The sequence below is a fragment of the Notothenia coriiceps genome, unplaced genomic scaffold, assembly GCF_000735185.1.
Source record: "Notothenia coriiceps isolate Sejong01 unplaced genomic scaffold, NC01 NC01_scaffold00003275, whole genome shotgun sequence".
Lineage (NCBI taxonomy): Eukaryota > Metazoa > Chordata > Actinopteri > Perciformes > Nototheniidae > Notothenia > Notothenia coriiceps.
In genome coordinates this window covers 118,697-129,700 of record NW_011335976.1, presented here as the reverse complement: position 1 = coordinate 129,700, position 11,004 = coordinate 118,697, and the positions used below count along the sequence as shown (strand labels likewise).

Below are 11,004 nucleotides of genomic sequence, written 5' to 3'. Positions count from 1 at the left end.
GAATCAATGGACAGTGACGTATCTCCAACGAGGCGTTTTGGGGAGGTATTTTCTGTGTTAGAGTTTTACTCGCTACAGGGTGTACTTTGAGGGTTTTGACTCTGCAGACCGTTTACATGCATAAAAACCTTCATAACACACAAGGGGACGGGTAATAACTAGAAAAGCATGACATGGGACCTTTGAAGATATAGATTTTCAGCATCGATTAATTTTTAGTTCAATTGGTTAATAAGTGTAGGGATTAGTAAACAATGTCCAGCTCGGTTCCAGAAAGTCCAATGGGGATGTCTTTTTTTAACCCTCTCTTAAATTCACCTCAATATAATTATATTACGAGAAAATAAGAAAATCTCCATATTTGAGAGGCAGAAGAACAACATTTTTTGTTGTTGTAACTAATCAGGCGACTGTTGCGCAGGGCGTAGATAGGCGTCTACCAATCAGCAGATCGACCCCTCCCCCTTCTGTCAACACGTCAAGGTGTCCTTGGAAAAAATACATAACCCCAATTTGAAGTCTACATTAGTCACTCTGGATAAAAGCGTCACCTAAATAGATTCAGACACAGAATTATTTATTGTCCATTAAATTGACACATACAAGTGTAAATAAAATCACACTCACCATTAGGGCTGCACGATATATCGTGTCGTGACGATAATCGCGTTATGTGCTTGCAGGACTTAAGTTTTTTTTTTTTTTTAGAACGTTTGATATTAAGTAGGCAAATCAACTCAAACACGTCATGTTAGAATTATTTTGCTGCTTGCTACAAGAAGGAAAACTCTTTTGGCTCTGCATGCACAGCAAACCACCAATCACAATCATTCTTGATCAAATCACAGCAGGATAACCGAGCTAGCTCAGCTTGTTGCTCTGATAACTTAAGATCCAGAAGTCCGTGACTAAAAAAATCCTTCATGCGGTTAAATATCGTTAAAAAAATACCAATTTTATAGCATCAAAGTTCAAGAAAGGATGGTTTGCGGCCAAAAAAAACGGTCTTTTCTTCAATTCCTGTATTTTTTCATATCGCAATATAAATATCGCAGGGGAAGAAAATATCGCAATGTCAGTTTTTTCCAATATCGTGCAGCCCTACTCACCATACACAGTACAACATGGGAAACTGCATTTTAATTGACGAAGTGCAGTCTTAATAAAAGTGCAGAGGGGTTTGTTCTTCCACTGGCTTGGGTCCATAGTACAAATATCAGTTGTATTCAAAATAAATAATTGAATATACATTCAAATGAGGCGTCCTAAGAAGAATCATTGAGGCTTGGAAAGGGGCCATGTCGTAATAATACAAATGATAATCGATAAATCCATATATTTAAAGAGATACTTCCGTGTATTACCTAGTGGACTAATCCACTCTATATACGGCCATGTTGTTGTATCCCAGAATGCAAGAGGAGCTTTCTTCTTGACCTTGGACACAGATGTCCACTGAGGCTCCTCTCCCTTTTGGACCTTGGCCCATCAGTGCCTCGATGCGATCAAGGCTATGACTCTTCCTCCCTTTCAGAGGACTCTCTCACACCGATGTGTTTTCTTCCCTCAGCATCACAGAGCTTCTGCAGTGCAGAGTTTACTGCATGAGCTATAAAAAGATATTACTGACTGGCCAACGCATCCTACTGATATGTGTTTTCTTTGCTGCTCTACTATCTGATAGTACTCTGATGAGTTTCCCCTCAAATACCTGGTGTGATTGAGCTATTCAAAACATATGTCTTTTACCTACATATTATGATATTTGTAGATACAAGGTGAGTTAGTCGATGGGAAAAGGAACATCTAATTATTAGGGAAAAAGGCCTGGTTCCTCTATAAGGTAAAAACAATGATTTTACAATCTGCTTGTGACCAAGTTCAGAAATCTTTATTTTCCACCTCTCACTCCTTGGTTGGGAGTTTCTCCCATGACGTAAATCCTCATTAATACACACTATATTAGTTTTATAAGCAGAAATGATAAGAAACCTTTTCACTTGCGTCATGAAATTCAGAAATCCTCCTTCCATGAGGTGTTTGGCACTATTTCAGTGATGTTGCAGATATTTAAAAGGTTACGTTTATCACACTGAACTCCTGTCTTGGAGAGTTGCTCCAGATTTGCCAAATCTTAAATATTAGATGAGACTTCGCCTGTGTCTCCAACGTGATAAAATAAGTGTGAATTGTGCTATCCAGCCGACATTATGACTGGACATAGCCGTAAAAAACAGGTGTTAGTAATAGGGATGTCCCGATCACCTTTTTTTGCTTCCGATCATTTGATTTTGACAATTTGCCCATACCGATTTTTCCCGATCCAATCTTTATGCAATGCATTAAGAGAAAAAAAAGCATTCAAGTTGTCCCTTAAGGTTATTTTTTTTAATTTAAATTGGATATTCTATCCAACATGGATATAGCTTCTTTCTTTCACAGCAGCATTATGTGGGAGATGTTTCGTACTATTTTGTAATATTAGGAATACGGTTAATCGATACTTCCAATCTATAATCTTCATGGCGAATGATGTTAGATACGACAGATGAAAAGATTTGACTTTTAACTTTTCCTTCGTAGTCAAAGATTAGACTATAATGAGGTTCGTTAAAAACTGGTGACGTTTTATAGGTTAATTGTTTTCTATGTGTCTACCTTGCTGCTCGTGTTATGCGTCATACAAATGTCGTTAAATTTGTACCCTGTCCAGGTCCCCAGAATTATATCAAGGTCGGAAAGGACCCTGATTACCTAGCTTGCGGCAACAATTGTCATAATGATTTGATCTCTACAGGGGCTAGGCTAGTGCCCCTAGCCTCGGCTAAGTCACTAAAAGTTTTCTAGCCTTAGCCCTCTTTTTTATTAGGGCCCGCCTAGGCCCTAGAAAAAAAAAAAAAATTGTATAAAAAAAAATTTAAAAACTAAGGTTACAATCGTTTTGGTTTTACTGGTACAGTCAGAATTTCAGTAGCCACTCCGGAATCAAACCAAAGTTTAATTCTTGTAGTACATGACACATACACCAACGAAGAAACCCCGAACAGAAAGTATCTGGACCCAACGAATAAAGAGAGCTTTAGGACCCGTGTCTAACCCGCGTCACCAGATTAACATTGTCATCTGATTGCTTCATGACTATTCGAAAAAAAACAAAAACTAGGTTACGACGTCGTTGCCANTTATTTTATTATAACAGAGTTGTAATATAGTCAAGACAAAACATGCTTATGACATGCTCAAAAAGGAACTACATTTGAATACAGATTTAAGAAATATCAGTTTTTGAGCATGTCATAAGCATGTTTTGTCTTGACTATATTACAACTCTGTTATAATAAAATAATATAGTATTTATATTATTGAATTGATTATGATTATTATTATTAGTAGTAGTTTATTTGCATTAATTATATTTTTATCTTTTTGAGGTTAGTATTTGCCAGGAAATGCAGACGTATTCACCTGTAAACGCATACTGAACGACATACATGCAATGTCACTTGGGGCCCCAAGTTGGCCAGGGGCGGCCCTGGCTTTATGTATTTGGAGCATCTGAAGTTCGAAGCTGAACTTGTGTGTGTTTTTGAATCATTTCGAGGACTGCAGGGTTGTGTTTGTGTGTCATCACCTGTCTCTGAGGGTTCTGGTTTTGGCTTGAATCACTCCCAGGTCCCACAGAGCCAGGTTCCTGCGGTGGTTGGCCTGCTTGTGTCCGTACACCTCGATGGCCACAGCCCCATCAGCCAAGAACTCCACAAAATCCTCCGACACTGACACCGAAAACTCCTACAGAGGGAGAAAAACAAGAGATCTTTCATTCCAATGTGCATGTTCTTATATTAACAATAACCTCTCTTTTTTCATCATTTCATTGTTGGTGTTAAATGTTGGTGTTGCTGTTAGTGTTGAATTCACTTGTTTTTTTTAGTTTGTTTCTGAAATGGTGTTGAATGGAGTAGATTGTGTCTCTTTTCAAACCCAACTGTTGATATGAGTGTTACATTCTCACAATGCTCTTCATACATTGACTTTGCTGTATTTATGTTAAGATGGAGTAACGAATAAAACCTAATTGTGAAGAATGTTTTGAACCCTGTATACCGTCAAAACTTGCAGTGGAATTGTTACCCTGGCGCTGTCGAAGACCACCGTGCACTGAGGGTCTCTGGACTCTGCAGGCGAGCTGGACGGCTGCATCTCTGGAGCGATGAACACCGACTCCTGCTGCCCCCAGAAGTGATACTGGCAGAAGACAAAGTTGGACAGGTGGCGAGGCAGACCGTTGGCCTGGAGGATTTTCACCTGAGGAGAGGAGTGGAGGAAAATCCAATCACATACACAGATAATGATGAACAACAAAGATAGTTGAAGAACTATGATGGGAGCCTGCCATATGTGTGCGTCGTATTAGGAGTTGGTGAGTGTGTGTAAAGTTTGTTGGGAGCTCATGCAGTGCAGCCGGTTTCTTTGTTTCGGCTCATTAAACCGCTTGTGTAAAGGACATTATATTTGAGATCGTTGTTTGGGACTGATTCAATGACTTTGCAAGGCTTTGATTTGTTTTGCATTATATTTGAGGAGAGTGTTTGCCAGTTGTTCTTAGCCTTTATCAGCTGTTTTTCTCTCGCTGACACGTGTGAGTTTGTTGGTGCGTTGTATGTGGAGCGGTGCAGAGTTTTAGCGGCGGTTCCCTTGGGATCGTTGAGCGGGGTGTGTGTAGTGTTGCGGCGAAGGTGGGTGAAGCTTCGGCTTGGGAGCATGGCCGGGGTTTCAGCAGTGTTGCTAGCCTGCTAGTCGCTTTGCTGTGCCAGCGGTCTCCAGTGCGTAAATACCGACCACAAGTAACTGCATGAAGACCAGGGGGAGATTAGTCATTGGGATGGTGAATAGTTAGCAGGGAAACTCCAATCAAAAGTTACTATTGTTCCACTTTGTGCACATAATAAACGCTGTGGGGTCTGTCTGTTTCTTTTCAGCTTAAAGGTCCGGTGCTGTGTTCCTGTGAGTTGTCATTGTAAAATAATATGGCTGACATAGAGACATTCATCAAAGCTCCATCTCAGGAGTCTCTTGGCACTTTTTCGAAAGATCAGTTGCTCGTGATTGCTGAGCATTTCTCTGTGTCTATTGTCGGTGATAAAAGGGTGAAAGAGAACATCGAAGACTCTATAATATAGGAGATAGGAGTGTATCCTACAGAGAAAGGGGAGGTTTCGTCAAAGCCTCTTTTTCAGGCTAGTGCACTTTCTCTTGAGCAGCAGAAAGAAATGTTGATGATGCAGCTGGAACACGACAGAATAAAGTATGAGTTGGAAATTAAAAAGGAAATTGAAGTGGAGCGAATTCGACAAGAATCTGAGAAAGCCAAGCTAGAGATGGAGGGACATCGTCTGTCTATGCTCAGAGATGGCGTGTTGTCCGGTGAGGGGCAGGGTGGACAGTGCCCAGGTCTCCTCATCGTTTTGATGTCAATAACTTGCGCTTTTTGCCTTACTTTAATGAAAGTGATCCTGACACGTTTTTTTAACTATTTCAACGTGTAGCTAAGGCTAGAAATTGGTGAGCTGCAGACTGCGCTCTGATGCTTCAGTGTGTTCTCACAGGAAGAGCACAGTCCGCATATTCCTCTTTATGTCTGGAGGATAGCTCAAGCTATGTTAAAATAAAATGGGCGGTGCTTAGAGCACATGAACTGGTGCCAGAGGCCTATCGACAGCGGTGTAGGTCCGTTGAGCAAAAACAAGGTCAAACGTATGTGGAGATGGCGAGGGATTTGTCTATTCATTTTAAGCGTTGGTTAACTGCTCTTGACATCACTTCTTTTGACAACTTGTGTGAACTCATGATTCAGTTCAAAAATGTTCTTCCAGACCGCATTGCCAGAACAGAACAAAAGGTCACTTCTGCGGCTGAGGCTGCTGTGGCACAGCAAACAACATTCGTATGTCTTGGTTGCATTTGAAACATGTTGGTATGTTAAATGTAAGTCTGGCTCAAAACGTATTTTGTGACTTGAGGAGTCAAGTCACAAAATATGTTTTGATTTGGTGAATATGTAGGAATTTGTAGCAAAGAGCTCTTGGCTTTTATTTTGTTTCCTCTTAACAAAACAGAAGCTAGAAAGGATATAAGGACAACACCGATTTAATTACATTTTCACAGTACAGTGAGCTGGAACACTCACAACGGAGAGAGGACACAACACCTGACTGCCTGCTAGATCCATTATTCATTTTTGAAATATTTCCCCCCTAGAATCCCTGTCAACACTGAACAGATACTGCATGTAGGAGCCTGACTGTCCAGCAGTGTCTCAATCGGGGCCGTAGGGTTGCCGGTTCAAGTCCCCGACCAGACCTAAATATGGAGTGTGGACTGCTACTTGGAGAGGTCCCAGTTCACCTCCTGCCCTGCCGTGGTGCTCTTGAGCAAGGCACCGGACACCCCCCTTCCCCCTCTCCCATTGCTCCCTGGGCGCTGTGCAATAGCTGCCCACTGCTCCTAGTACTAGACTCCTGGTACTAGGATGGGTTAAAAGCAGAGAACACATGTCACTGTGTGTGCTGTGTGCTCTGCATGTGTGACCATTAAAGAGGGTTTCATCCCTCCAATTCTATAATTCTTCTATGACTTGTTCCTGGATTTTGCTCATTTCCAACTGAATGAAACACAGAAGCAAGTTCTCACCACACAGTCCAGTTTGCGGTCCTGTGTGTCTCCGTCTGAGTTGCTCTGTCCTGCAGCGTCCTCCTCAGAGCTCTCTGTTCCCGGCCTCACCTCCACATGCAGCCGGCCTGCAACCTGATGAGCAAACACAGAGGGAGGGTCCCATTGTCACTTCAGCAGGAAGCAAACAAGTCTTTTTTTCCTACCATTTAAGTACTTTTTTCTAGTCAGTGAGGCTTATTACCATTTAGTGCATAACATAGGCTTATATTATTGTGATGCCTAATAATCCAAATAAGCAATACATACTTGCCATGAGAGGCAAGTTAGAAAACCGTTTTTCCAGGATAATCTGTTCCCTAATAACATATGTGAAATATGCCAAGATCATTTTTCTACTAACTAACTTACGTGTTATACCACAAGAGGGTGCAGTGTACCACTACCCCATGCTCCTTCTAGAACTAAAGCTTTAATGTTTTTTTTCCAGGCGACTTTAGATTTCTCTATGCACTCTAAACCAAAAGGTACATACAGTAAATGTTCTGTTAGCAAGTTATGAAACATAACTGTCCTGTCTGTCTTTTGGCTAGAAATATATTATAATCGGCCACTTTCAGTTGTATTTATAACATGTGGTAAAGGAGCACTTCAGCCTCTTGTGGCCACATGTAGTACTCCAAAAAGAAACACTAAAATAAATTCCCCTGCCAATTTTTCTTCCCAGGCTAAACTTTTTTTCTGCTGTGCGTGTCTGCTGCTTGGAGCAGGATCCAAAGTTTACAGTAGGTTATTGGAGTTTCCTCTCAAAAACTGCTGCCGATGAGAGCGTGGTAGACCAAAACTGTGGACTTGATGGTCCAGAAACAGCTAAATAATGAGCTGACAGATGCTAATGTTCTGTAAATGTGTCACCACTACAAGCAACCCCTTTCACATCAAAGTCATTCTTACATTGCAATATACACATATTTATGAGGGGAGCTTTGCATTTGCTCGAAAAGAAGTGTTTAATCAAATAAACAAATATACAGTATATTTTATTAGTTTAAGATCTTGTAAAAATGGTATCTAAATTGTCTGTGTGTGTATTGTAAATAGGGCCTCCTACCTCTCCCTTCTGGTTGATGATGGGCACTGCGTACTGCAGCTTGACGTCGTAGAACAGGCATGCCAGGAAGACGTTAGCCACGCCGATCAGAGAGTGGTTCTCCTGCTCGTCGAAGAACGGGTCGGCACGTTTGAAGTAGGACCGCATCACCTGGGTTCAAGAGAAAATGAAAAAAACTTGGTGAGACTGATGGGGTCATCACTTTTTAACTTCAGGGTCAAATGTTAGACTGTATTGTTGGAAAACTGGAGTTCTAATGATCCATCAGGACTTTATTTATTTATTTTTCATATTTGCCCATATTTTATTTGCATATTCTTTGTTCACTGTGCTTATTTTGTGTCCCTATTTTTTAAGCATTAAATCAATGAGGTAAGCAAAATGGCAGAAATGAAACTAATCAGATTATTCTTATCAGATATCAGCTGACACATCTACATATCACTGAATTAAACTGTAAATGTTCTACAGATTATGATGACATTTATTTATCCGAGTCAGTGCGTCATCAGGCTCGTATCTGTGTTCACTCACAGCGTTATCTTCGTCAAAGTCCTTCCACTCCTGGTAGAGCTCCCTCATGTCCACCAGCCTGTTCTCCATCTTCTCCAGAGCCCAGATCTGCTTCCCTTTCCCTTTACGCCGCACCTGGATGGCCGGCTCACTCAACACGACATCACGCTATGGAGAGGGGGGAGAGAGAAATCTGCTTCTTATCCGTGGTGACCTTAAAATCTTAGCGGAGGAACAGTGTTTTATGCAGATGATGTCACTTATTACAGATGACCCGTTTCTGGAGTAGCAGCAGGATAATATAGTTCTTAACGGAGTCAGAATTTCCAGAGTAGAAAGGTAATAAACAAAAGAGGGCAAATGTAAAAAAAGCACGAAATTCAGTTGAGTAATAATCTTGTTTGAGTTTCAATTTGATGCAAAGATTTTAAACTTAGCAGAAACATGGATCATTGGAGTTGAGGCAGTGCTCTGGTAATCAAAATGTTGTCTAAAAAAATCAATTGATAATGTTTTCTTTCATGTTTTCTTTGTATATATTGGCTCTAAATAAAAAGCAAATGGAATGTGTCTGTATGAAGAAACCAAAAAAAGTAATGTTCATGATTTTTGGCAATAATGGTGCAGCCCTACTTAACATGGACTTACTTTTATTTCCCAGAAATCTCCCGTTACCTTAATCTTTAAAGACCCTTGCATTAATCTTTTATTTTAATTTGTGGGGGAGCAACAAAACTACATTTCTCCACACATAATTGAAGTTTTCTGATTCATTTTGTACCCAAAAGGAAGGCGAGTCTCCACAATGTGACTGTGTAAACAGATGTACGCCCCCACAATATGAGTGAAACACACAACCAGGGCCGGTTTTTGGCATAGGCGGTCGCCTAGGGCGCCAGATTTCTTTACCGTTGGCGCTCATCCTAATTTTCGGCCTTGATGTAACAACATTCATAATTAAGTAAATGTAACACCCTTTTCGCCCCGGTTACACTTTTTATTTGCCCTGTACGATGGGCGCTGTAAGTGATGAAAGTGGGGGATGTTGGCTTATCAGGCGCCCGCAGCTCACAGCCAAAATGCAAGTGAGCGTGGGAGCGAGAGAGCGAGCGAGGGAGAGAGAGAGGGCGCACCGGTACTGGCGCTGTTGTTATTAGAATCTGGTGCTAGCTGCGCTAACGGATATTAGAAGAAGATGTTTCTACAACCAGGGTGGAGGAGAGCTCTCCTGTCAGACTGAGAGGCTCAGTGAGGTAAAGGACTCTTGAGTGTTTAGATAGTTCACTTTAGTCTAAGTTCAAACGGTTTGATCACAATTTATGTAAACACATATTTCCAAGGCACTCCTTTATAATTATTGGGATGAACAGGTTTGAAATAATTTCGATGTATACTATAGGACAGTAAATCAAAAATATTGTTTAAAACTGGAGAGATAAAAAAAAATGCATGAATAAATAAATGTTAACTAGGTAAAATAAGATATGAATGAGCAACACAAATAAAATAAGCTACATTTATTTGTTATTGGCTATGGTAGGTTACTGGTTATGTTCACATACTTATTTCATTATTAAAATGTAAACCGATCTTTTTCATATGGGTGTTTAGAGTTGTACCCCCTAGATCTGGTCTCTAGTAATTCTGCTCAAAGTGCACCAGATTGAAGCATTTTACTTTAAAATGTTCAAAAAAATCTTCCCGGGGGGCATACCCCCGGACCACCCTAGAGGATGTGATGTCTTCCCCCCAATTCAAACATGTTCATACAATACTAGGGCTGAACGATGAATCGATTTGAAATCGAAATCGCGATTTGAAATGATGCGATTATGAAATCGCAAAGCCTGCGATTTTATTAAAAAAAACGTTTTAATTATTTTGTATTAACTTATTTTTTATTCTTGTGTGTCCACACCAATCAGAAGTGCTGTGCTCCACATGTACCAGCCATTGTTAACCACTCAGAAAGTGGCCCATGATAGAAGGTGAAGACAGATTTGATCCCATCACCTGCCAAGTATTTTGAAAGTGCCTGCCCTTCCAAATGGTTCCAATGGAGCTTTCCTAGGATGGTTTGGTTGAAACAAACCATCTGAGTCAGGTTAGTAATGCTCCATCACTGTTTTACATCTATTACAGGAGGTGAATTTAAACTTGAAGCTTGACTTTAAAGCAACCCCAACAGAAGTTTTATGTTTAGTTCTCTTCCCAGGGGCGGATCTAGAAAAATTATTCATGGAGTGGCAGGAGATTTTGAGGGTGGCATCCACCTGGCAGAATATGCTGATTGTCACATCATACCAATGCAATGTAAACTCGCATATCACAGATCTGGTCGGGGATTTAAACCGATAACATACGTCGACGATTTGAATTGTGGCACATCAGAACGCCTTACATGTAGTAGTATATGTTCAGTGTAGATCATAATTCTAATGGGAAATATTTTCAAAACTGAACTAATGATCTAGAGAGTCAGGTGTTGGTGTCATCTCTAGTACCGTGTAGTGTTCCAGATCATGCAGTACTGCTGCAAAAGTACATAATAAATCGTGTCTCATCATATGCTTTACTAGCTCTATATTATTATGAGAACAAAATATATATTATTCATATTATATTCCTATCAGCTGTTCAATCACTTTTGAGATTCATTCTATATCATGTATATTAAATAAACTTATTATGGAGGATGTTAATGTATGAAT

At 40.4% G+C, this 11,004-nt stretch overlaps 1 protein-coding gene across 1 annotated transcript in view; it reads right to left on the bottom strand.

The window, feature by feature from the left end:
• The window catches only part of LOC104941233 (kinesin-like protein KIF13B), a 36,533-nt gene that overhangs the window by 16,678 nt on the left and 8,851 nt on the right, over window positions 1-11,004 (bottom strand). Inside the window, exons 4-8 of the mRNA XM_010766298.1 lie at window positions 8,315-8,463; window positions 7,781-7,930; window positions 6,691-6,804; window positions 4,132-4,305; window positions 3,632-3,789 (exon numbers count right to left, since the gene is read on the bottom strand). Of these exons, the coding sequence (XP_010764600.1) occupies window positions 3,632-3,789; window positions 4,132-4,305; window positions 6,691-6,804; window positions 7,781-7,930; window positions 8,315-8,463 (745 nt within the window). The remainder of the gene's footprint in view (window positions 1-3,631; window positions 3,790-4,131; window positions 4,306-6,690; window positions 6,805-7,780; window positions 7,931-8,314; window positions 8,464-11,004) is intronic.